At 50.7% G+C, this 26,656-nt stretch overlaps 1 protein-coding gene across 1 annotated transcript in view; it reads left to right on the forward strand.

Moving 5' to 3' along the window:
• TLL2 (tolloid like 2) overlaps nucleotides 1-25,976 on the forward strand; it is a 122,417-nt gene extending 96,441 nt beyond the window's left edge. The window contains exons 12-22 of the mRNA XM_025880974.2: nucleotides 2,088-2,204; nucleotides 3,219-3,364; nucleotides 3,831-4,026; nucleotides 11,536-11,661; nucleotides 12,362-12,522; nucleotides 13,135-13,315; nucleotides 14,708-14,833; nucleotides 16,487-16,614; nucleotides 19,522-19,735; nucleotides 21,091-21,341; nucleotides 22,791-25,976. Coding sequence (XP_025736759.2) covers nucleotides 2,088-2,204; nucleotides 3,219-3,364; nucleotides 3,831-4,026; nucleotides 11,536-11,661; nucleotides 12,362-12,522; nucleotides 13,135-13,315; nucleotides 14,708-14,833; nucleotides 16,487-16,614; nucleotides 19,522-19,735; nucleotides 21,091-21,341; nucleotides 22,791-22,925 — 1,781 coding nt within the window. The 3' untranslated portion in view covers nucleotides 22,926-25,976. The remainder of the gene's footprint in view (nucleotides 1-2,087; nucleotides 2,205-3,218; nucleotides 3,365-3,830; nucleotides 4,027-11,535; nucleotides 11,662-12,361; nucleotides 12,523-13,134; nucleotides 13,316-14,707; nucleotides 14,834-16,486; nucleotides 16,615-19,521; nucleotides 19,736-21,090; nucleotides 21,342-22,790) is intronic.
• Nucleotides 25,977-26,656: the final 680 nt, after the last annotated feature.

A 26,656-nucleotide genomic window follows, 5' to 3' on the forward strand; every position in this document is an offset into this window, starting at 1 on the left:
AACTCTAGGCCAGTTCAGATCGGTGCCGAGCCCATATCTCCCTAGAAGACATTCAGTGGGTGATGTCCTGTGGCTTTCCACATCCTCTGGACTATGGGAAAGTCACCTCCATACCCCCTTTGCCTGAAGAACTCTGCATGCCTGTCTCCTGACCTAATGTCTGGATGAACCATGTTGATGCTCCTATTCTGACCCCAGGTCCATGGGGATCTAAGGTCTTGTTGCCCCTTCAGGCTCTGCCCAGTGACTGGGGGCACAGTTCTGTCCTTCTTCCAGATCCTTTTTTATTTTTTTTAATTTTTATTATTTTTTTAAAGATTTTATTTATATTCAAGTTAGTTAATGTAGTCGTTTCAGGAGTAGAATTTAGTGATTCATCGCTTGCATGTAACACCCAGTGCTCATTCCATCAAGTGCCCTCCTTCATGCCCACCACCCATTTACCGCATCCCCCCACCTCCCCTCCAGCAGCCCTGTTTGTTCCCTATACTTAAAGCCTCTTAATGGTTTTCCTCCCTCTCTGTTTTTATCTTATTTTATTTTTCCTTCCGTTCTCCTGTGTTCATCTGTTTTGTTTCTTCAATTCCACATGTGAGTGAAATCATATGGTATTTGTCTTTCTCTGACTGACTTATTTTGCTTAGCATAATACCCTCTAGTTCCATTCACATCATTGCAAATGGCAAGATTTCGTTCTTTTTGATAGCTGAGTCATGTCTGTCCATGGACATCTGGGCTCTTTCCATAGTTTGGCTATTGTGGACATTGCTGCTATAAACATTGGGATGCAGGTGCCCCTTCAAATAATTATTTTTGTATCCTTTGGATAAATACCTAGTAATGCAATTGCTGGGTCATAGGGTAGCTCTATTTTTAACTGTTTGAGGAACCTCCATACTGTCTTCCAGAGTGGCTGCACCAGCTTGCATTCCCACCAACCGTGTAGGAGGGTTCCCCTTTCTCCACATCCTTGCCGACATCTGTTGCTTCCTGACTTGTTAATTTTAGCCATTCTGACGGGTGTGAGGTGGTATCTTATTGAGGTTTTGATTTGGATTTCCCTGATGCCGAGCGATGTTGAGCACTTTTTCATGTGTCTCTTGGCCATTTGGATGTCTTCTTTGGAGAAATGTCTGTTCATGTCTTCTGCCCATTTCTTGACTGGATTATTTGTTTTTTGGGTGTTGAGTTTGATAAGTTCTTTATAGATTTTGGGTACTAGCCCTTTATCAGCTATGTCACGAAAATATCTTCTCCCATTCCGTAGGTTGCCTTTTAGTTTTATTGATTTTTTTTCCTTTGCTGTGCAGAAGCTTTTTATCTTGATGAAGTCCCAGTAGTCCATTTTTGCTTTTGTGTCCTTCTCCCAGGTCCTTGAACCCATTCAGGGTCTCTATCATCCTTTTCCATCAAGGGTCTTAGCTCAGGGTGGGACAGCATACGGGGTCCTTCTAGAGGGTCCGTGGTCCCCTCTCTAATCCCCTCTGTCCCTGGGTCCGCCATTCATCTGTCCTAGCAGTCTTTCTAAGACTACAAGGGTGAAAATGGAAGAATGTGCTCTCACTCATTGAGTCTTCTTCCACCAAACCTTTGTAATTGTGACTAGGCTTGTGAAATTCAAGAGCCTAGAAGATTTGATTTTTTTGTCATATGTTCTCTGGCATCCCTTTTCTGAGGCAAGGAAAGCAGAATGTCTTCCCAAAGGCATGCCGCCCCCCAAAGAAGGGCACATATGTAGTAGGAAATACCGAGGGAGGAAATCTGCCTCGCTGCCTCAGACCGTTACCCGCCATGCCTGCAGCACCCGTACCCGACCCGCGTGGCAGAGGAGGGGGTGCCCGGGCTATACTCTGGGTACTTTAGTGACCGGAGTCTGGAATGCTCTTGAAGTCAGCCTGGAAGAGACACACAGCCTGCATGACTGCCTCCTTCCAGCCTTTGTTCTTGTATGCGCGACAGGATGGGTCACCACGGCCAAGGTTCCTGCTCACCTGGAGCGCCACTGAAGAAACGCCACTTCCTGTCGGTCTGTAATGAGTTTCTTGTTGCTGGCTGCGGCAACCTGACCAGTCTTTTCCACTTCCCAGGTAGGTTTTGCGGTGATGAAGTCCCAGAGCCCCTCACCTCCACGGACAGCCGGCTCTGGGTGGAGTTCCGGAGCAGCAGTGGCATCTTGGGCAGGGGTTTCTTCGCAGTGTACGAAGGTGTGTTCACGACAACAGAAGCCCCCTGGGGAGCCCTTGATGTGCTCTGACCTTCACATGCAGCGCCCCCCAGGCACACGTGGAAGCTGCCAGAGCCAGGAGGGTGGGGGCACCCCCCACAGGGGCTGGGCTGAGGCATCCCCCACCCCGGGGCCCCTTCCTCCGCACTCTGGAAGCAGAGGGGCCAGCTGTGCCTCGTTCAGGACAGGTGTTGTCTGCCTGTTACCACCCCGCTGAACTCCATTCCAGTGCAGCTGCATGGTGGGGCCTGTCCGGGGTAGAGAACCCCGAGCCCGGGAGAGCAGCCTCCAAAGAGCTGTGTGAGCCCGAGCAAAGGACCTAACCTCTCTGGCCCTCTGTTTGTTTCACTGATGAAAACAGGACTTTGGGCAACATCAGGATATTTACAACTACATTTCTTGAAAGGGCCTCCGAGGCCACCTTGGTGGTTGAGTTGAGGAAACAAATAAGTCTGGGCTCCAGGCAACTGCCCCCAAGGCATTTCTGCTAAAGTTTGTTCCACGTATTGGGTAAATTGTAATTTTGGAGAGGCCAAGGTTTTGTTTTTATAAAAGAAATAACCTGTGTGTGTGTGTGTGTGTGTGTGTGTGTGTGTACGTACGTACGCACACACATGTGCGTCCCTCTGTGTCAGTGGTCCCCTACCCTCTACATTAGAATCACTTGGGGAACTCACTGCTACTTGGAGCTCCCCCAGACCCCATGCCTCAGAACTTGTAGGGCTGTGGCCCCTGCTTCCACAGCTTGGAACATTCCCCAGGTGATCGTGATGCACAGCAAAGGTGGAGAATGCTGCCTTACCTGGCTATTTTCTTTATATGAAAAAAATCCAGAGTTGCAAACAAATGAAATTGTGCCTTTCCGGAGGCACAGTCTCAGTTGGATGGAGATGAAAATGTTGCCACGTGGAGCCACCTAGTGGTGATAAGGGTGGCCACTTCCTAAGGTCTGACCGGGGACCCCTTTCCTCCTCTCCTGGCTCTCTTTCTAAAGCTACGTGTGGGGGAGACATTAACAAAGATGCTGGTCAGATTCAATCTCCCAACTACCCGGATGACTACAGACCTTCCAAGGAATGTGTTTGGAGGATTACGGTTTCGGAAGGGTTTCACGTGGGGCTTACCTTCCAAGCTTTCGAGGTGAGTACTGCTAGGGTTTTCTTACCAAGGATGAAGTAAATGTCAACTCTGCTAGTCACTCTCTGCTCCATAAAGATGGGTTTCCATTTTGTGGGTTGCAAACAGGAACCTAAGAGACCATTTCAAGCTCACGGTGCATTGTACCTGGACATTTGGCATCAAAATCTTTGCAAACTTTGAAATTGCGTCCACCTCCTTTCTGATGGCCGCCCAGGGGAACTGAAAGTCTAGGAGGGGATCCCAGGAAGTTGTGCAGAACTGTTCTTCCTTGTGTATCGTCTCTTAGTCTGCACAGTTTTGTTCTCCCTGGGCTTCCACAAGTAGGGGACAGCTTGGAGGGCCCAGGACACACTTGGGTCCTTCTGCCTCCTGTTTAGATTTTTGAGAGTGTTATTTAAGTTCCCTTCTTACATGAATAAACAGGACCATCCGTCATCTTCCACGTTGCCCCTGTGTCTCTGTTTAGATCGAAAGGCATGACAGCTGTGCATATGACTACCTGGAAATCCGCGACGGCCCCACGGAAGAGAGCACCCTGATTGGCCATTTTTGTGGCTACGAGAAGCCGGAAGATGTGAAATCCAGCTCCAACAGAATGTGGATGAAGTTTGTGTCCGATGGCTCTATCAATAAAGCGGGCTTTGCAGCCAATTTTTTCAAGGGTATGAATTAGCAGTTTTTTTCCATTTTTAGTCACAGGAAGAGGTATTGCCCCCCTGGCTTAAGAATCACAAAACCCATATGGAACCTTAGCATCAAGCAAGGCTCCCTGTGGGGAGAAGGCAGTGACCCATTTTTGAGCTGCCTCTAACCGGGTTCACCACTAACTCAGGAGCAGGCAGGGCCTGGGCTGCTACAGGGCAGAAAGTTCTGCCACTGCACTTGGAAACTAGATTTAATAAGTTTACCAGGTCAAGTTAGTAAACCTCAGGGAAACTGACGTTGATAATAAATATTCGTGTAGTCACTCTCATTAATTGAGCACCTACTCTGTGTCAGGAACTGTGCAAAGTACTTGGTGGACATGATGTCACTTAATTCCCAAAATAACCCTTTGCATTGGGTTTGGATCACGTTTGACTAGGGTTGAGAAGAGTTGCTTGGGGGTCACCCAGATAGTTAAGTGACAGATCAAGAATCCAAGTGCAGTCTGACTCCTAAGCCCAAACTCTTTCTACAGCATTGCCTCGCGTTCCCTGATGTGGGCCAGAGAGGCAGCCTCCCTCTTCAGCTGCTGACGCACCAGCCCCCGGCCTTCAAGTCTCCCCTCGAGGGGGTGGGAGTGGGGAGGAGAGCGAGGGGTGCTCAGGGAACAAGCTTCCATGTGGTCTTGAGGACCTGCTGTGTTGCAGAATCTTGAAAGTGACCCAGAATGGCATGGGAAGCCCGCATTCCTGGCCTCAGCAGAAGGGGCTACTCAGGACTCCTTTGTCGGAGCAGGTCTCTCCTCTCAGGCTCTGGAAGCCCCTCAGACCACACTGTAAAAGGGAGGTCTGGATAGTCCCCAGTGCATTGTGACCGGGCGTCCGGCAGCGCGCCAGCACCCACCGAATGATGTTAGCTAATCCACATCTGAGGTCTCTCGGTCAGTGGCACCACTCACGTCCAGGGAGAAGCTGCTTTCCCCTCCTTTCCTCCTCTCCAAGGACTCCTGGCTGTGTCAGCCCAGAAATCCTGGTGTCTCTCTTACTCCCACTCTCTGCACCTGCCAGCTCTTTAGCCCTTTCTCACAGGTTCTACTTAAGTGCGTGGGTGTCAGAGGAAACCCTCTCAAGCCGTGAGCCTGAGCAGGCAGCTCTTCGTCCTTACCGAAACTTCAGGTTTCCTCTCTGAAACAAGGGGAAGAAATCTGCCCACTTTACCTGACCCGTCGTGAAGCCCCACTGAAATGATGGCTGTAGAGATACTTTATAAGCTGGGAAGTGCCCCACAGGTGTGGGGGGTTCTTCTTTTTTGGTCTCGAGGCATCTGGAAGAGCAAAACCCAAGCAGAAACAGAACAAGAATCACAATGCTGTGGATAATTGGAGGGAAAAATTGAGTCAATTCTTTCTCAAGTGAAAAAGCCAGGCTGCAGCAAGTGTATTTCAAATGCAGGTCAGCTTGTGGTTGAGATGCCTGGAAATTCACAGTCTGCGCACCCCCGCCCCCGCCGCGTCCCCCACCCTAGCCCAGACCGCATGTGACCCAGCAGCAGCCACGCTCGCCGGGTGGCCTGAAGCAAGTGACCCAAGTTCTCTGAACCCCGAATCACCCACTTCTAGAAATAACATACGAGGCTATGGCAGAGCTGTCAGGAGAAAATGAAACCGTGTAAGCAAAAGCGCATTGTCTAATGGTTAGTCCCATGAACTGTCTTTGCTAAAGAAGGAGTCTTTGAGGTGGTTATTGTTACCTCTGGCAAAAAAGGAAGTGACGATTTCTTCTTGCTATCACCATGTATCAGTCTCTTGTGGCTGGTGTAACAAATTACCACCAATGTGGAGGCTTAGAACAACAGAACTTTCTCATCTTCCAGTTATGGAGGTCAGCTTTCCTTGCCTTTTCCCACATCTAGAGGAGTCCCCCGCATTTCATGGCTTGGGTTCCCCTCCATCTTCAAGCCAGCACTGGACAGTTGAGTCTTTGTCCTGCTGCATCACACACGTCTGCTTCCACAGCCGCATCTCTTTCTCTGCCCTGTGTGTCCCCCTCCCTCTCTCAGGCATAAGGACCCGTGTGGCGACATTGGGCCCACCCACAGAATGCAAGATAATCTCCTGTTTCAAGATCCTTAATTTAATCGCATTTGCAAAGGCCTTTTTGCCAAGTAAGCTGACGGATTCACAAGTTCCAGGGACTGAGATGTGGACGGCTCCAGGAGGCCAGATTTCGCTTCCCACATGTCACGGATGATTAGAAGGATTTATTCTAATTGTGTCCTCCTCTCTGACATGCACCCTCCGCTCTGTAAATTAGGTGTTGGGGAGTTAGTAACCGAGTGGCACCAACCCACCCACGCCTCATTCCTGGTGCTGCTTCTAATCAGTGATGCGTGTTTTTGAGAGGACCGACTAAAGCTGGAGGTCAGGGTTACCAGATTAAAGAAAAAAAAGGGATGCCCAGTTAAGTTTGAATGTAAGATGAAGAATGATCTTTTAGTATAAGCATGTCCCAAATATTGCACACGTGGCTAAAAAATGATAAGAAATGTTCATCTTCAACTCAAATTTAGATGAGCCCCCCTGCGTGTTTTGGCGAGGCCAGGCGAGGCCGCAGACAGGCGTGCATCCCTCTGTGAGGCTGGGCTGGTGTGTAAAGCACTGACTGGCTGACTCTGGGTACCCACGACAACCAGCTGCATTTGCAGTTGGAGGATAGCATCTTCTCCTTCTGCCACAGTCAGCATTCATTCAGCAGTCATCAAGCCATGTGTCAGGTGCTGTGCTAGGCGCTGGGGACACAGGAAGGCACGGTCACTGTCCTCAAGAGCTCAGGCTGGTGAGAGAGGACTAAGGCAAAAGGGCGGTGGCTGGGCCGCGGACGTGTGGACCTCAGAGGCACTCAACCTTGGGTGGGGGGGGGTCACTGTGCCCAGCCTCACACTTCAAGGGCATTTCAATTCTCAGTTTGCAAACTTCTCTTTAGATGCCCATGAAGGTGTGTTAACCAAGGCCCATCTACACTAACTTAATGCACAGGCCTGGCTTGGCGTCTCTTTTATGTCAGTGAGCTTGACCCTGAATCCTAAAAGAGGAACCAGGACTAGTGGAAGCTTCGGGGGGCCTCTTAAGGGAAGAAAAAGGACTCTACTGAATGTGCCAGAAACCACGTGAGTGATCTCACTTTCTCTTCAGAACCACCCCATGGTCCGCATTAGTATCACCCTCCTTTTACAGTTGAGGAAATGGAAGTTCTGAGGGGGCAGAGCTGAACAGACCCAGGATCTGCAGGGCCCCCCAGTGCATTCTTCCCGCGGCAGAGACGTGCAAGTCCCTGGCAAGTCAAGTGAGGGGCGTTCAGTTTTTCAGTAGTGTGTTTGTGACTTGGTTCTGAAACTTGTTGCCTTTCCGCCCTCCGGGTGCCCTGGGGGCATGGGGGAAAGGGCTTTGGATGTGGCATCTGAGGTTTGGATTTTTGTCCTGTCTTCATCCCTCAAGGTGTCTCCTCTCAGGCAGGTCAGTTTTCCTTTCAGAGACTGGGTCATACTTGCTTTGTTCTCCACTAGACTCCCAGAGCCTGGCCCACACAGGGCTCGGTAAATACTCACTGGGCAGGGAACGACGAGATCAAAGAGTACTTGAGGCTCATGTTCCTCACCTGTGGGCTGGGCTTCCTGCTGCTTTCTCTGCCTCCTCTGCGGGGTCCCCAGGAGGGAGAATGAGGCGAGGCCGCAGTCTAGAGCAACGCTGTCTGACAGAAATAGGGAGCAAGTCACAAAGGAGAGCCATGTAGTTTTAAACTGTCTAGCAGCCACCTTATCCCTCCCCCCAAAAAGAAACAGATGGAATTATTTGAATATATCTCATTTAACCCAATATATCAATTTTATGGCCATTTACCAGCAGCACTGTCATTTTAATATGTAATTGATATACACAACATTAATGGCATATTTTGTGGGTTTTTTTCATTCTAAGTCTTGGAAATCCAGTGTCTTTTTACACTCACCGCACAGCTGAATTCAGACTAGCTACATTTCAAGGGTTTGACAGCCACACGGGCTGATGGCGACCACATTGGTCAGTGCAGGCCTTGGGACTGGACACGGCCAGCTTCCTCTGCCCAGCCATTTTCCAGAAAAGCCATCAATAGGCTGTCCTGGGAACACGCAGAGCCCAGTGCATGTGTTAGGACTTCTCCAGTGAAAGAAACTGGAAGATAAACTACAAAGTCCCTGTGGAAGAGTTGAACCAAGAGAAAGAAACTTGCCTTGGTGCCAATGGGCAGGAGGCTCTGCCCGGAGCCCAGCTGGAGCACGGCACTGACCAAGGTGCCAGGTGGCCTCTGCGTCCCTCTCCCGATGCCAGATGGCAGTGTCCCTCAGAGCCCACTGGCCTGGCAGCAGGCAGAGCTCATCTCCCCTTACTTCTGGAGATGGTGGCATTTGCGGGTTGGCCATTTTGGTCGCACACTCCTCACATAAAGAATATGATTTCACCTTGATCCCCACACCCCTCTGTCCCAGTGCCAAAGGACCACCATGGGGTGTTGATGAGGGGGACTGGCTTCCTGCAGGTGTTTCTTCAAAAGCTTACGGATATGCCCTGCCTTCTCATTCCTTAACTCTCTGCAAACAGTTGTTGGCATCCTACCTGAGCCATCTCATTATCTAAGCAGGGAATGGTTCCTTCTGCACTAATAAGGCTTGAAAAAGGCAAAGAAGACAGAGCTACCACTTTGCAAGGCTGAGCCCTACCTTTTCAGCTTTTACTCCTACCCCTCACACTTTCCCAGATTTTTCTAGGAGGCTTGGCCTTGACCACTGTAGCCCAAAGCAAGCGTGAATCTATGGGCTTGGAGTAGATGCTACTTCATCACAGTGTGGAGGTGATTCCAAGGACACCCAGGCTCCCACGGAGAGCAGGGCACCTAGTACACTTCCACGCCATCCATCCAAGTTGGAGTAGGGTTGAAAGTGTCCAAACATCCCACTGCTCTTGCTGGAGGGAGCTCAGATATAACCCTATAACTTTCACCCACCTTCCTGGGCCAAACAAACATCCCCCCCTTCTAGTCCCTAGAGGAACTATATTCCCTTTGCTTTAGGCCCAAATCTAATCTACCATCCTCTCTCAACCCCGCATGGTTAAGATGGTACCCGGAAACTTGTTCATCTGTGGTCTTCCCTTTCTTGCCCATGACAAACGTGTGTCCTTCCCATAGCCATATCATCTTCTGGCATCAGAGTCTCCCCCCTTGCCCCCGACTCGATCCTGTGTTTATCTTGGTCTATTTTGATGGGCTTTTCCCATCATTGTTTTCTGCCCTCCCCCTGCACCCACCTGCCAGTTTCTTGACTCTGCTGTGCTGCCTTCCTGCCCATCTCTTCTTCCTCCACTGGCCCATCTTTGAGGCAGTGTCCTTTCTGTTTCTGCCTGTCGCTCTCCCTTCCTCAGCCTGTACTACTCTGCTCTCGCCTGACTCAGGTATGCCCAGGTAACCTTGCCCTTTTCACTGCCCTCATCACTGTGCCTCTCCACCCACTGGGATTTCGAAAGCAACCTCGCTGTTGTCTGTAGTGAGATCTATTGTGTATTGGATGTCTATATGCTAGGGACTTCACACACATCATTTTCAGCCCCCACAACCCTAAAAGCAGGTACCTACTCTCATTTTAAAGCAGGGGGAAGGCTCAGAGAGGTTAAATCACCCAATTTGTTGGGGGCAAGATCCAGTATGGATCCAAGTAAGGTCTGTCTGGCTCACTCTAGAAGCCAGGACTCTCCATTTTTCCTTATTATTGATTCTCCCTCCTATACTTTCTAGCAAATGCCAAAGAAAATGCTTTTCCTACTGTAAAGCAATAAGTAATTGCAGGATTATTACTATTCTAGCATACTTCATATTTCATTTATTTGAGGCCATGGATAACTTCAACCCCCTGCCTAGGGCACGTCTCCTACACTCAGTTCCCCTACTGGTCAATTTATTTAAGCTTTGGCTGAGCCCAACAACACGTCACTCTTAGAATTACCTAAGTTTATTGCCCACTATGTGCAACAATGGGATATTCCCATGCTGTTCTTTACCCAGTGAAGCGCGAGCAGGTAGACAAGTGTGTTGTGTGCTGTAGACAAAAAAGGCTGGAAGGAAATGGGTCTGTTTGAGTGGGGAAAGGGCAGCACAGAGAAGGTCAGCCCGGTCGAAGGGTTTGCTTGTGCTGCAGGACCAATGGAGGGACATTGCAAGGGGCCAGAATTTTGACAATTCACATTTCAAAGGATAAGAAATACTTTAGAAAAGCAGCGAGAATCCTATCTCTGGGTGATTTCAAGCAGGGTCTGCAAAGCCATCCATAAGAAATGTTATTAAAAGGATCGCTGCGTGAGGGCAGGACTGGGGGTCTTTCCGGGTCTTTACCAACTCTTAAGATGTCCTGATTTCTCCCATTTTGTGTGTAATGTGGGCTTTGAAGATTTTGTGGCCAACCCTGTGCTTGCTCTCTTCCTACCTTCCATGGTGTTATGAACCAATGCCACCCCCACCCTTTCTTCCTCCCAGATTGGGCGTTTTTGGTTTTGTCTTGTTTTGGAAGAGGCCTCAGGGTTTTGTTGTCCCTTCGCTCAGCTCTCTGGCTCGGTGAGGCCACAGCCTCTCCTCTCAGAGATAGATGCGCCAGAGCTTGGCACCAGAAAATGATGAGTTTTTCCTTTTATTTCCGATCCTCTTCTTGGAGATGCCCACGGCCTGGGTTTTTCTTTCCTCCAGTGATGCACGGGCTGACATTTCCGGGCAGATTTTCCAATTACCCCATGTTCCTCCTCGGGACAGCTCTCCTGGCATCCTACCTGCTGCTATTCTAACTGCCCCAAACACATATCACTAGACACTTGTCAGCACCGAATCCCATCCAAGTCCCCTGCTAACTCAATTTCTCTGTGACCTCTTCCTGCAGTTTCTCCTGGGAGTGCTGGCTAGCCTAAGAGCTCAGTGTCTTTAACCTTGACGATCTCCCTGGGCACACCGCTTCAGATTATTTCTAAAACACAAAATCACAAGTTCTGGTTCTATCTCTAGAAAATTCTTCTACATCTTCATCTAGAAATGTGTCCCTTTGTTCTTATCCTTCACTTAATGTCCCTATGAAGTTCTGTATTTGAGGAGAACCCCAATTCCATAGCATTAAAACTGATGACATTTTTGGTGAGAGACCTCTGAGATTTTTTTAAAAAATCACACTGTATACCCTGACTGAACCCTTCAAAGAACAAAATCATCCAGGCCTGATCTCCTCCAGAGGAGCCCTGCTTCTGCCTAACAAGTTACTCTTATGTTCTCAAGACCTCCCCTTTGGCTAGAGCTGCTGAGGGTTTCTGAGACACGGACGTGAGCCTCCCAGGGTGGGGGTCACCAGGAGCCGGTCTTGTTCTTAGAGGACATTTGCCAGGCACGCTGGGATGGGGGATGGGATGGGGAGCAGACCAGACAGCTTTGTGATGATTTAGCCGGGGTCCCCTTCCTCTCCAACAGAGGTGGATGAGTGTTCCTGGCCAGATCATGGCGGGTGTGAGCAGCGCTGTGTGAACACTCTGGGCAGCTACAAGTGTGCGTGTGATCCTGGCTATGAGCTGGCTGCTGATAAGAAGACATGTGAAGGTTGGTGTTGGACCTGCCAAGCGAGAATGGGAAGGGATGAGGGGCAAGTCTTAGGAGAAATGGGGATGAGATGGGGCCGTGGGCTGGCCGCGAGGTGACGTGATCTGTGATGGAGGGTGCCCCTGGCTCTTGGAAGGAAAAACAGCTCCATCAAGTCACAAATGTGAGAGTGCTGCCCAGATTATAAGAACTCCATCCTAGACACAGTTCACACGATTATTCAGATAAAAAAATGAAAGCAAAGAAAAACTATGAGCACTTTCGCGTGACGCAACTAATTGCTCATTTCATTCATCCCATTTCCACGGGGCTGGTGTTCCGTTTTCCTTGCCCACCTGTATGATGCTGCTTGTTCATATAAGCCAGGTGAGGCGCATAGCTTGCTGCAAACATTCCTAAGTCTCCTTTGGTCCAAGTCATGTGGAGTCCCCAACTCTGCCACTGAGTGACAGGTAAGCACAGACGCATTGTCATCATTTTACAAAGCGGTAAAGACTTGTCCTCAGTGTCATCCCTCCAAATCCTCAGTTGAAGCAGCCTAGAAGGAAGGATGCTGGATTAATCAGTTCAGATCGTCAAATTTTTTTTTTTTTTTTTTTTTTTTTAATTAAAGAACACCGGGGCTTATTGCTGCTTGGGGGAAATCACAGTCACTTGGAACTAAAACCAAATGAGTTTTGCTTCTGTTTCTCCCGTGCAGTGGCCTGTGGTGGTTTTATTACCAAGCTGAACGGGACCATCACCAGCCCTGGGTGGCCGAAGGAGTATCCTACAAACAAAAACTGCGTCTGGCAGGTGGTGGCCCCTGCTCAGTACCGGATCTCCCTTCAGTTTGAAGTGTTTGAATTGGAAGGAAATGATGTATGCTTCTGCGCTCTAATTGATTGTGTTGGGATGTGGCTCAGGGCTGCAAAGCAGAGAGGGGCTCAGCAGGCGGGGAGGTCGCTTCCTGCAGTCAGGGACTCTTTGCAGGGCAGAGTCTGGGGAGTGTTTGGTGTAGTGGTTTCAGCTGCACACCCTCTGCAAACATGATGTTTTGGTTCTCTTGTCACTGATAAATCCAAGGGGAATCAGGACCAGAGCGGAGGAGGCAGGTCTTGGGGGTGGGAGGTGGTCAAGACAAGTATATCCCCTGGGGCAGGAGTCTGAGGGTTAGCGTCCAGGTGAGGGGAACGGAGGGGACAAGGACAATGAATTGCTTGTCCCCTCCCTTGGGCAGTGGTCATGGGATGACCAAGTCAGCCAAGGCCCAGGTAGAGCCCCCCCCCGCAAGCAGAGTGCTAGCATGAGTGCCCCATGTCTGCACCTTGGGCCAGAGGGATCCCAGTAAGTGTTGAGAGGACCCTCCCACTGGACCTGGCTGAGCCCGTCTGGCCACTGGGCAGGGTGCGGCATTCGGGAAGGGGGTCCTGCAGGGAGGCTGGGGTGGAGCTGTGGGAGTACCAGGGGGCTCCCCACGGTGCTCCCTTGCAGGTCTGCAAGTACGACTTCGTGGAGGTACGCAGCGGCCTGTCCCCCGACGCCAGGCTGCACGGCAAGTTCTGCGGCTCTGAGATGCCCGAGGTCATCACCTCCCAGAGCAACAACATGCGTGTGGAGTTCAAGTCGGACAACACGGTCTCCAAACGCGGCTTCAGAGCCCACTTCTTCTCAGGTGTGTGCGAGTTTGGAGGCGAGGTCACGGGTCTCCATGGCTGTGCGGGCTCTCAGGCTCTGGGGCACCTGCCCACATCTCTCTGCCCACCGCCCCTACCCTTGCAGTAAAATTTCCACCTTGGAGGGGGCATGCCTGGATCTGGGATTTTTTATATTGCTGGTTATATTATTACAGGGCTGTCATAACACACTGCCACAAAGTGCATGGTGTGAAACAACAGAAATGTATTCTCTCATGGTCATGGAGGCCGGAAATCTGCAGTCAAGCTGTGGGCAGGGCTGTGCTCCTTCTAAAGGCTTTGGGAGAATCCTTCCTGGCTTCTAACTAGCTTGTGGCCCCCATACTTAAGTGTTGGGTGGGCTTCATCTCTTTATTCTTTAAGGATTCTTCGTTGTCCTCATGAAACTAAAACACCAAGTGTTCAGTGACACGTTACCACAGGGTTTGGTGAGGGCAGGGAGACACCACTGCCCCCCGGAGTTATCCCAGTGTTGGGGGCCGGGGAGGGAGGCCGGTCCTCGGTTATAGCAGGAAGAAGCTGGCTTGAGCTACAAGAACCAGAGTGACAACAGCTAGGACTTGTGTTCGGACATCGTAACAAATACAAGCTAACACTTACTCTCAGCTAGATGCTGTTCTAAGTACTTTCTCTGTACTAATTCATTTCCTCCTCCCAACAACCCTATGACGTGAGGACACATACTGGCTCCATTTTACAGGTGAGGCTACTGAGGCACAGAAGTCAAGGACTGCCCAAGGAGACACAACAGCTGGTTGTGGTCGAGCAGGACCGGCACTCAGCAGTCTGGTCCGGGGCCCGGAGGCCTACCTACTCCACAGGCCGGAAGTGGCGTGGGGTCAGGGAGGAGGAGCCGAGGCTTCTGGGTCACACAGGCTGCTCGCTCACTGAGTGGCCCTGGGGCATGTTAGTGTCCTCAGCCTCAGTTTCCTTACCTGTAAAAGGGGGGCATAGGCACCTGGCTCCTCAGGTTGCATGCTGTATGGAAAGAGCTTCGGGAATTGCCCATCACATGAATATTCAATACACGGCAGTTACTTTTATTATTGTTACCATGACTATTCTTAATATTAGCCTACCCTTTAAAGGAGCTCCTTGTTTTGGCGGGCAGCAGGGTTAAAGGACATATATGCTTTATGTGTTAAAGGACATATATGCTCATTCAAGTGCTTTAGGAGCGTGGGGAATTCAGTATACAGCAGGACCAGGTACGATCCAACAGATGCTGCCCCCACCCACCCCAGGAGGGGGACTCCCCAAATCAGGGCACTCTGGGAGCCTCCCTGGCAGAGGCTACTTCTGAGTGGAGTTCTGAGGTGTGAGGGGATTCCCAAGGTGGCGTTTCCCCTGAGAGCCTGTCGATCCCGCAGACAAGGACGAGTGTGCCAAGGACAACGGCGGGTGCCAGCATGAGTGTGTCAACACGTCTGGGAGCTACCTGTGCCGGTGCAGAAACGGGTACCGGCTCCACGAGAACGGGCGTGACTGCAAGGAAGGTGAGGCTGCACTGGGAGGCCAGGCTGACCGTGGCCGCTGTGTGCATGGATGTGAGGGTGAGCAAGGGGCCCCCCTTGTCTGCCTTCCCTCCTGCTGAAGGGCGGTGTTCCCCAGGGCAGCACCCTCCTTCAGGAGGATTCAGGGCCTGCAGGTACCCTCATGGGGTTACTATTGCAAAGCGGGTACACCCCCCGGCTCCTGAATCAGACTACCACCTAGGTTTAAATCCTGACTCCGCTACTTAACCGGCTGTGTGACCTTGGGCAGGTTACTTAACCTCTCTGAGCTTCCTTTTCTTCTATTTAAAAGGGACTAAACAGACCCTCTTCTTAAAGGTGTATGAGGAGTGAATGAAAGCGTGCCTGGAAAGTATTTCAGACAATCTGGCATCCATTAAGCACCCGACAGGTCAATAAATATCAACCATCTATGTCATAATATTTTTTATTATATGCAGGTCTAATAGTAAAATAGAATTCAAAAAAGATTGCTCCCTGCTTCATTTACTACTGGAAGTTCAAGGCCAGATGCCTTTGAATGTCCAGGCATTCTGGAAAGAGCCTCCCTCACCCTGCCCTGTGAAGGGTGTTTGAGCATCTCTGATAAGCACACAGGCCTCTAGGCCTTGGCCCCAGCACAGGGCCCTGCAGAGGTGGTCAGAGGGAGGGAAGGGATGAAGACTTCATGCCCCCTCTCTGGGATAAGCATTTCAAAGGTAGGAGATTTGACGGGGATGCACAGAGTCTGACCAGGCCTACAGGGGTGTTACGGGGTGAGCTAAGACAGCTTCAGAAGCAGGGGGCAGCCACCCTCCAAGCCCATGCCTGTGACATAGACATGGGCCGTCGTGGGTTGGTTGGGAAGCAGGTTGGAAGAACTTGGAAGGATGCCTCATTCTGGAACTTAAAGGTCTTTGTCAGACTCTTGTGAGGTGGGCCTGGGCCAGAACAAGGCTTGCCTCCTGTGGCGTGGGGGAAGCCAGGAGGGATTTAACCCCACTAAGGTCCCACCAGCCGAACAGTGGCTGCCTTCCTATGGGCTCCTCCAAGGGGTGGCAGCCAATGTCCCAGATGCTGAGCCCCTGCCCCTCTGTTGGCATTTGTCCCCTGTGTGGCTGCAGAGTGGGGGCAGCATTGAGCAGGAACCTCCCTTCAGCTGCTGCCTATCCCCTCCCACTTCCCCTGACCTGCCCTCAGATGCCCCCTCTGGCACCTTGTCCTGCAGCCGCAGGGCAGCATTGGCAATGGGGGTGGTGGAGTGATGGGTAGTGATGAAGACCTTTGTTGGCACTTGCTAAGACTTGTACATGTATTATCTCATTTAGTCCACATATCCCCCGACAAAGTTGGCACCCCTTTTACAAATAAGGACACCAAGGCTTGGGTAAGTGCCCAAGTCCCACAGCTTGCAGGCGGTGCGACCCACGTCCATGTGGCCCCAGTGCCTGTGGTCTCAACCACCACTAGGAAGGCAGCAAAACCAAATAAACTCTCTGGCCAGAGGACACTTGACTCAGGCTGAGCCCTGCCCGCACATTTGATCATGACCCCATGACAAATAAGAATGAGAGACGGAGACTCCCCCGGAGGGCCTCTGGTGCTGCCCACAAATGAACTGCTTCTCTCTGCATGTGTCTCCCCACCCCCCTCCAGCTGGCTGTGCGCACAAGATCAGCGGTGCAGAGGGGACCCTGGCGAGCCCCAACTGGCCCGACAAGTACCCCAGTCGGAGGGAGTGTACCTGGAACATCTCTTCCACTGCGGGCCACCGGGTGAAACTCGTGAGTCATTTTCGTAGTTGACGGACAACACGGACTTTGGTTTCAGACAGACAGGGGGTTGCGTCTCTGCTCTGCCCCTTCCCAGCTCTGAAACTTGAGAAGGTTATTCAACACTTCCAGAACTCGGTTTCATTATCTGGAAAATGGGGATGCTAATGAAGCCTCCCTCGTGGGGCGGCTGCGCACAATTCAGAGGTGGTGGTAAGAAAAGCTCCCTAAATCGCACCTGTTCGCAGCGGTACCAGTCCGAGGGGGCATTCCCTGCACAGATCGGGAGAGCTGACATTCAGTTGTTGCCAGCTGTAATTTTTGACAAAATGATAACATTCCCAAGGTTAAAAAAAAGTAACAGTACAGAGCGTTGGAAAGTGGAAATCAAAAGCTTCTAGATCCCCCATGCCCACTTCAGAAATGACCTCTCTGAACTTTTTTTGTAAATTCTACCAGAAATTTCCTATGCACATACGATAACGTATGGACATGCATGGGAAAAATATAGATCGTTTTTCTTGCCCAGACTTCTTGAATGGACTATCGTTCAGATTCCTCGATAACTTACATTTAAAAAAATTAACAATAAGAGGTTAAGTTATGCTAATTCTCTCTTGAATTAAAAAATTAAAGTCTCTCATGCCTATGGTTGTAGGTGTGCGCACCGTGCTTGGTTATTTCAGAGGAGAACTGAGTCTCTGGTACAAGTCTCGTTTCTCAGGCCCCAGAGCTCCCAGCTCCTGGAGTGTAAAACAAAACCTCTTGTCGGCTGGAGAAGGTATACTCCAGACAGAGGGTTTTTAAATGGGTCTTTCTGACTCTGGAGATTTGTAAGCTCTCCAGAAGGCATAGGGATGGTCCTCTGAAGTATGGGCCAAAAAATGCAAGGAGAATGGGAGACAATAAAGGAGAACGTGATGATAAGCAGACGATGGCCGGGGACTTGCCAGGGTGCTTACTGGCCAGTGAGAGCGGTGAGGACAGGTGGGTGAATGGACGCCCACAACAGAGCACAGGTGCTGGGGTCTGTCTGTGCCAGGCCTGGGGCCTCGAGGGGTGGCGAAGGCAGAGCCCATGACCACAGGGTGCTCACAGCGGGCCCCTCATATGTACGGCTGCCCACGTGGGAAGTGCTTTTGGAGGCTTTCCTGGGTGTCAGAACAACCTTGAATCTGGGTGAGGGTGAACTAGAGTGCCTTACTGTAGGGCTCCCCCCCAACGCTGCCCTCTGCTGGAGAAGGTTCGCAATGGCAACATACATCTCCGGCGTCGGCGGGGGAATGGCGCCCTCTGGGGGCGGGAACGCGCAGCCTGCACAACTGGAAGCCGCGCTTCTGTCCAAGCGCCACAAGACTTTCGTAGTTGCCCAACGTCTTCCCCTTCTTTACAGTGCTAAGGAACTAAAGCAACTGATCACTGGGGCCAGAGTTAGACCAGATCTCAGATTTATAGACGTTCATACGTGTATGTGCTAGTTTTTTAAAAAAAAACTTCCTTGGGAAGTGTATGGTTGATCTTGATCATGCTCTTTTTTGCCACCAGAAAATATGAGTTGAATACTTCCCAAGAAGCCGGTGTTTCACTGTATGGGGACAGCAACAGGGTGTCCCATGTGTGTCCCTCCCATTGCATCACCCACCCTGATGCTGCTGGTCTCCCCTCCTGCTCCTGCGCACTGTGTCTATACCACCCCCAAACCCAGCTCCCTTTCTATAAGGTGCGAAGAGCTTTGCCTGTTTCTACTGTCTGTCATTCCTGTGAAAGCCCGCACTGCTAATGATCCCTCTCCACCCCCATCTCTGTCCTGTCTCTCCAGCTACTCTCATGAATTCAGACCCCCCCCCGCCCCCCACTAATGGCCTCTCTTCCTGCTCTGTCATTTGGTCCGAGCCTTCATTTAACATTGTCCGCTCTCACCTTTCCCATCTTCCTGGCAGCTGTGGGCGGGCCATCAGTCACTCAGCTGCCCAGTCAGTCCCTAAGAAGCTCTACATTTGGGGTTTTGAAGCTTCATACATGTCCTGGAATGGAGGGGCTCCCCTGGCCAGCTTTGGGGGACGGTCTTCAGGGGGCAGGGAGGAGGGGGACAGTATAGCCTGGTGATGGTTAGGAGTGTGGGCTGGAGTCAGGCTGGCTGGGGACTAAGTCCAGCTGCAGCCTCCTCTAGCTCGGAGGAGTAAGCTTGGGCAAGACATTTCTCTAAGACTCAGTTTTCCCCTTCCGCACATTGGGTCTAATACTAGCTCTTCCCTCACATCATCAGAATTAAGTGAGAAAATGTTCATGAACATTTAGCACAGGATTCTCCATGGGGAAAAAAACTCTCCTCAAATGTCAGCCACTATGAGGATGCAGACGAGGAACAGCGTGCACTTCATACAGCCTCATCCTATCGTTTGTACTGAAGGATCACACAGCACAGCACAGAGGTTGAGGGCAGGGGCTCTGCAGCGAGACCTCCTGGTCATGGCCCAGCCCTACCAGTGGGTGACCTTGGGCAAGTCACCTGACTGCTCTGTGCCTCAGTTTCCTCATCCGTAAAGTGGGGATGGTAGCAGTAGACACAGCACAAGGGTGTAAGGATTATATGAGGTTATATTTGTAAAGCACTCAAAACAGCTCCTGACCTGGCATGAGTCCTTGGTCTTTGCTGCCGTCATCATCAAGTGAGAAGGAGCCTCGTGATGGCACAGACGGAGCAGGGATGACCACAAGCATCTCAGCTCTAGGAACCCGGCCATCTCACCTGCAAAGTGCTCATAGCAGCCGTCGTTCCTGTGACTACCTCGTAGGGTTGTCCGGGGACCACGAGAGAATGTCCCGTGTGCCCCATCCTCTCCCAGTCCCCGGGGAGGCGGCCCCCACCCCCGGCTGAGCGCCAGGGCCCTGCTTCCCTTTCTGCTCTTCTATCCCCAGACGTTTAACGAATTTGAGATCGAGCAGCACCAAGAATGTGCCTACGACCACCTGGAGCTCTACGACGGGCCCAACAGCCTGGCCCCCATCCTTGGCCGTTTCTGTGGCAGCAAGAAACCGGACCCCGTGGTGGCTTCAGGCAGCAGCCTGTTCCTCAGGTTTTATTCGGATGCCTCTGTGCAGAGGAAAGGTTTCCAGGCGGTGCACAGCACAGGTAGGGGAGCCGGGGGGCCCCGCATCCCGCTGAGGCCCACAGGGGCTGGACACAGATGGTGGCGGAAGCAGGGGAACAACTGCCGACACGGAGGTGGGGGGTGCGCGATCAGCCATCCCTTTAACCGTGAAATGTGGGCAGCCGTAGGGGGAAGGGTTGTTTTCTTTGAATGTCCTTAACTGATGGCATTTAAAAGTGGGCCACACTTTGTTGGTGCCACACTTCTTTCCGACCCGCCCTCCCTTCCTCCCTTTCTCCCATCCTCTTTCCAAAACTTATTTGTAATCTTGCTGGTCCGTGAAATCCCAAAGTCTGGGAGCTGAGGGGTGGAGAACAGCCCCTGTCACCCCCTAAGGGCCAGTTCTGGAAAACGGAAAATGTTTCTATTACCCATTATTTTCCCCCCACTTAACATGTCACATCTCAGGGACTTGAAATTTCCCAAAGACAGCTCAGCCCTGGAGGAAATTCTCAGCAAGAGCACGTGGGGTTAAGAGCTGGCAGTCAGGAAGGACCGGGGGCCGGCTGGGCCTGACAGTGTCACTGGACCACACCGAAGCCACACCTCGGGGAGCTCGGCACCTTGGGGCCGTGGAGCACATTGAGGACAGGCGGTGGAGGAACTTGCCTTCAGATTTTCTGGCACTTTCTAATCTCTCTAATGAGCTCACTCTCATGTATCCATTTATATTATGTGGTCTCTAGTGGCCTAGACAAGATAGGGTGGGACCCAGACAACCAGAGTTAGGGTCCTAGTCACAAACTCAGAAGCCAGCGCGACAGAATACAAACCCAGAGTATGGGGCTCAGCTCATCTGTGACACCCCCAGGAGCCTCAAAGTCAGACTATACTCAGCACTGTCAAATGCAGGAGCAAGTCAGTCTGTAACCTGAGGTTTCTGGGTTTGAGTTTACCAGGAGTTCTGATGTGCTTTTGGTGCCCTCTGTTGGCAACAGTTGCAAATCACAGCCCGCGAGCCCTTCTCCAGTGCTTCTAGCACTTCCAAGGAATTAGGTGGTAGAGATCCAGCCAGCCAGCTTTTTTCAGTAGCTTGCTCAGGAATTCCCTAGAGGCCTTATGTGACCCAATCCAGGAACATAGGACCTTCCTGGGAAGGGCCAATTTGGACCCCCAGTAAGCCCTGAAACTAGGACCTATCGGCCTCTGTTTACGCCTCTGTAAAGTGGGATGAGGAAACCTGCCAGACTTTCCTAAAGGGCACACGCAAGGCCTCGTAGAGAAAGCTGGCCGGCATTGGGGTGTGAAGAGAGAAGGCCAGGGCCTGGAAGCGGGTGGGGGTGGCCCACGCGACTCTGTGCCGAGGGGACGGGGCGGCTCTCTCCCTCTGCTCCAGAGTGCGGGGGCAGGCTGAAGGCTGAAGTGCAGACCAAAGAGCTGTATTCCCATGCCCAGTTTGGGGACAACAACTACCCGAGCCAGGCCCGCTGCGACTGGGTGATCGTGGCGGAGGACGGCTACGGGGTCGAGTTGATCTTCCTGACCTTTGAGGTGGAGGAGGAGGCCAGCTGTGGTTATGACTACATGGATGCCTACGACGGCTATGACAGCACGGCGCCCAGGCTCGGCCGCTTCTGCGGCTCTGGGGTGAGTGTGCGGGCTGCCAGGCGGGCGAAGCATGAGGACTCAGAGCGGGAGACACACCGGGTGCCGGGCTGGGGGGCGGGGGGCGCTGCTGGAGCGAACTGGGGAAGGGGAGAGGGGTCCGGAGAGGAGGCGGGGACTAGCCTGGGAGCCCATCAGGAGGGCCCCCTACTGATGCAGGTTGTGTAAGAGCCGGCTTTCCTTGAGGATTTTCCTCCCCTCCCCCACCTCCATTTTTTACTTGGCCTTGAGGCTTTAAAAACTTGTTTTAAACGATGCTTTTGTATATCCCATATAGTCACGGTTCTCTCCCCGGGCAACTCCAATGCCCGCGGGAATGGCGAGTCTCACTGGAAACACAGACCCGTGCTCCGGGTCCTCATCATTTTCCTCACTGTCTCCTCTCTTCTCAGTCACCTCCCCCGGACAGGGCAGGCCTGGTTGGTCACTGTTTCCCCCGCACCTGACCTAGAAGCTGGCACGTGGCTGGCACCCGCGGCCGGGACAGGGTCCTGGTCACGCTCCCCCTGCGCTCCTGTCCGCTCCTTGTCTCCGTCTCCGGGGCTGATGGGGCAAAGCTTCTTTGCTGTCAGCTGAATTTGCATCAGCTCATTTTGGAGTCAAAACGCCTTCTCGCGCTGATCAGAACCTCAAAATGGCATTTATACCGGTCTCTGAATGATTTCCCGTCATCTTCCCTCACCCTCCCAAAAAGAAAGGATGACAAAGTGTGACCTGACCAATGCCACGTCTTTGATAAAGTCTTTCAGACCATGGGGCCCACGTGCAGAGGAAAACCTTGGAGAGTCCCGAGCAGTGAGTTGTGTGGGAAGCCCAGCTGGGTCCCACTGCGCCCTGGCAGACAGCAGCCTTGGAGCCTGGCTCCCCTTCACGGAGCCCTTGGCGAAACCTCCGTGACAAATGTAGAGGCTCCGTGCCACGTTTTGCTCTTGGACAGGACAAAGGCCTCAAGCATGGGCTTTGGTGTTTGGTCCACTGGGAGATCTCTCCCAATGGTGACTTCAAGGTCAGAAAGACCTGAGCTGGGGTCCTGCCTCGCTGTGTGAATTGAGTTTCAGTTTCCTTAAGTGTAAAATGGAGATAGCACTCCCCTTGTCAAGTTTACATGAGGTAAGATCTGAAAGTGCTCAGAGCAGTCTCCAGCCCGCCTGTGCCCTTCATAACCCATAGATTCCATATGAGCTGTGTGTCTAGGACTGTCTTTGAAAACAGGGCCTGGGGAGCTCTTCTCTGGAGCAGAATTGGCAATGTCTTCCTTTGTGAAAGAGCTTATGTCAATGCCCTTCAGTGTCTCTGATGCCAGGAATGCCCCGTGGAAGCACTGGCCTGCCTATGTTCTCATGTAACCTTTGTCTCATCGGCTGTATTTAAAACTCCGGCCACAGCCAACTGACCTGACATCCCCCTGGTTTTCCTTTGCCCTTTCCTCAGCCATTGGAAGAGATCTACTCTGCAGGAGATTCTCTGATGATTCAGTTCCACACGGATGACACCATCAACAAGAAAGGCTTTCACGCCCGATACACCAGCACCAAGTTCCAGGATGCCCTGCACATGAGGAAGTAACACCGATGTTCATGAAAGACAGGAACTGAGAATGTGTTTTATAACAATAGCACCTTGTGAATCTGCCCTAAACCAGTGTAGAGTTTTTTTTTTTTTCCTCAAACAAAAACTCAAAATCTAGTCTTGGAGGTATGTATCTGGTGAAGTTCAGCCAAGAAGGAGGAAAGATGTTTCTTTGATTCTGGCCACAATGTTATCAGTCATGGACTTTGAGAGAAGATTAAGGTTATCTTAATGTTATAGTTATGAAGTTATGCCTGGTCAAACTCATTCTCCTTGTCTCTTGCTCCTACAGGACAAGAGGCAGCTCTTGGGTTGGTCACTCCTCTATTTCTGGACGTGCTTTGGTAGGTGCCAGGCAATGTGACTGTGTCCTGGAGACTCAGGCTGTCTTCTGTCCGCATTGAGCAGTGAGGATAAAAGCTCGGCCATGGCTGATTTGTTACTCACAGCTCTGGCTGGAGACTTTTGCTTTCTGTCTGCCAGGGACATGTCAGCCAGGAAACCTGAGAATACAGATGTCAGGCCTGAAAAAGAACTCGCAGGAAGCAATGCACAGAGGGAGCTGGAGTATGAGCATCCTTGTCACCACGCTAGTACCCATCAAGCCTCCCCTCTGGGTCACTGGCTCTCCTTGCCATTTCGGTTTTCCCCCATGCCTACTTGCATTAGGAGGTTAAGGCATCCACTGTGAATTCCATCAACACATCTGCTGTTGAGAGTCCCCAGTGTGCCGAGAAGAAAACATCCTGCCTCCTCCTGATACGCCTTTCCTGGCTGACTTCAGAAGACCCCACCTATGCTTGGGATTCCATGGGCTTAGAAGACCATTTCCCTCTTCAGCTTTGGAGGCACTTGCTGTGGTTGACCTTGACTTCTTGACAACTGATTCAAACTGCATTTGCAAGACATGCAAAGACAGCCCATGAGGGACCAGTTGAGGTCCCTCATGGGGCGAACACTGTTGAAAACTGGGTAATTATACGTCATGTAATCCTCTGTGGGAGGAGTCAACCTGTGACTTCCTGTCACCAGTCAGGTTAAAGAGTGCATTGGTAACTTCGCTCAGGCTAACTGGTACACCAACTTGCAATCAGAATTTACCACACTTGGCACTTGTTCTAGAGAAGTATAGAGGATGTTGTTTACATAATTTTAGAACCTCCACGTGTACCTTAAATAGTGAGGTAGTTTTGAATGGCATTTCATTAAGGCATCTATGGGCATTATGAGCTAAAAGCTGTGGTATGTTAGCTTTAAAAGAGTATTTATGTTGGAATAATTTTTAAATAATGTTTACATAACTCTAAGTCCTGTTGGGTTGGTATTGAGCACAGGACAGCACACGAGAGTGTTTCCCGCAAGACCCATGATAGCTCCCAAGCACCAGAATTCCTTTGGGATGAAGCGACATCATTTTAAACAAAGTATTTGTAAAAGCTTAAAAGTTGTATTTTTTAAAGATCAGAATATGCCCCCAGAGGACTATGTCTAATTAAAATGATGGCTGGGAGTAAAACAAACAAAGGATAATACAAGAAAGGTAGAAGAGATGCATGGAAATGTTTTTTCCTTAAAACAGAAAAAAATTCAAAGTATTATTATTAATAATAATATATGTCTGTATATATGTATGTATGTAAAGGACCAGCTGTCAGAGCCTTAATCGATGCAGTGTGACAGATGCCGACCGGCTGACCGTAGCTTTACCGAGCAGGCCCTCCCTGAGCAGCGCTGCATTGTATGTGTGTCGTTCGCCAAGCCCTCTCTTGGCCCTGGATGGAGATTCGGCCTGATTCTCACATCGAGACACATCCCAGGCCCTGCCTCGGGGGCACGCGGGCTCAGCAGTGGGAGCCCCTTATCTTGTGGTCCAACCTGCCTGCGAAGGTGAATCCCAGCTCTCAGATTTTTGTATTTTCTGGGGTTTTACTTTGTCTTATCGTATCTGTCAACGTTGAAGCTGAAACCAGAATACATCAAGTGGCTATTAGAGGTCTTTCTCCAACGACAGGAAAAATCTGTCCTTTCGACCTCTTAGAAGCCTGAATAAAATCAACGAAATCTATGGAAAAGTGGGAGAGAGTCAGAAACAGAGTTGGTTCTGCCTCAGCGTTGGGCACCCTCGTGAAACAATGGTACTTATTTTTATCTCTGTAGTATGAATATTGTCAAAAACCCCCAACTTGGCCAACTTGAAACAAAGGAACGCTTATGAAAACCTTTAGTGAGGCCTTCTGCGAGTGACGTACTCCCAGACAAGACAAGCCCTGATTCAGCTGGGGCCGTGCAGACTGCTCCCCTGGAAGCTCACTTGGGGATTGATGCCCTGGCTTGGGGAGAGAAGGTCCACTTGACAGGAAGACCCAGGCCCCCTGCTGAAGCTCCTCACAGGACACCTTGCTCCAGCCTGCTTTGTCCTTTAATTGGGTGCGAGGCCTTGGGGATATCACAGAAGTCCAAGGCTAGCTTAGGTTCACAGAATTACCTTGATGACCTGATGAAATATTGGGAGTCTGGGTCATCAGCCTGGTCCAGTTCTAGTGTGATCTGGTCTGGCAGAAGCTAGAGCCTGAATCCCAGATCAGGGTGAGGGTCTGGAACTAACTTTAGCCTATGGAGTTTCTCCAAACAGAAAAGATGAGGCTTTGCATTGATTCACTGTAAAACCATTTTCCTCTAAAGTTAAGTTTCATCTTACTCATGAAACCCTCAGCCTATTTAAATCATTTGTAAAACCCTGTTAACTAGCAAATTCACGCTCGGATTTGCCATTGATCTGGTCCATTTGATAAGTCTCAAATAATTCGTGGTATTGTTGTTTGGTTTGCAGACAAATGTTCCCTTGGCTTCCGCTCCCTTGTTTTTCAAGTTTCCTTGGTAGACCGAACTTCTGAAAAATAATCCCAAATGCCTAAAAGGTTTCTTTTTAAAAAAGAAAGACTATTTAGAGTGCTATCTATAAATATATTGTACTTATTTTGTGTAATTTTACATTTCATGAAATGTTAGTTTCAAAGAGAAAGTGGAGAGGAGCTAACATGTCTGTCTAGAAAGACGGTTTCATTAAAGAATGTGGATATACGGATGTGTCCTGGGTTTTTATCACTAGTTCGGACAAGAGTGGTCCCCTTGGTGATAATTTCATCTAATGCCTCAAGATTTGAGGATAGAAGAAGGGGATCTTCTCGGTGGCTTTCTCCTCTCTGGGGAGTACCTGGTGCCTGGTCCAGAACAGAGCTCCCTATTGGACCCAGACAGTCATGAGCAAAGCTAACGATGGCTTCAAAGTTGCCGCCTTTCTTGAATCCAAACAGGCTGGAAATCTGACCATGTACTTGTGGACTGGTTGCTATGGTGAGGGTTCTTCATGTAGTAGACACCACCTGTTTGTCGCTTAACACCTCTTTCTACTTGTCTCCACCTGTTCCTGTGCCTGAGGACCGCAGCTGACATCTAAAACTAAAGGTCACGGCTCCTGTCAGGTGGCCCTCTCTCTCTCTGGGCTCTGGCGGCCACTCCTCTGCCCCTCCTTTAGGCCTAGGGGTGGTAATGACACCAAGCTGGTGTAATCCTGGGTCACTGCGTTATCCCCCAAGGAGGACCTTTATAAATAGTCCTTGGAATAAGCCCTCGTCAAATATAGCAAATTGAGCATCTCATGTATTTCCTGTGATACAGGCTCATTTTTAACCCAAGGACAAGAGGTTCCATCTAATATGAGCACAGTC

This window comes from Callorhinus ursinus, unplaced genomic scaffold (assembly GCF_003265705.2).
Source record: "Callorhinus ursinus isolate GAN/ISIS: 27379988/994484 unplaced genomic scaffold, GSC_fseal_2.0 scaffold20, whole genome shotgun sequence".
NCBI lineage: Eukaryota > Metazoa > Chordata > Mammalia > Carnivora > Otariidae > Callorhinus > Callorhinus ursinus.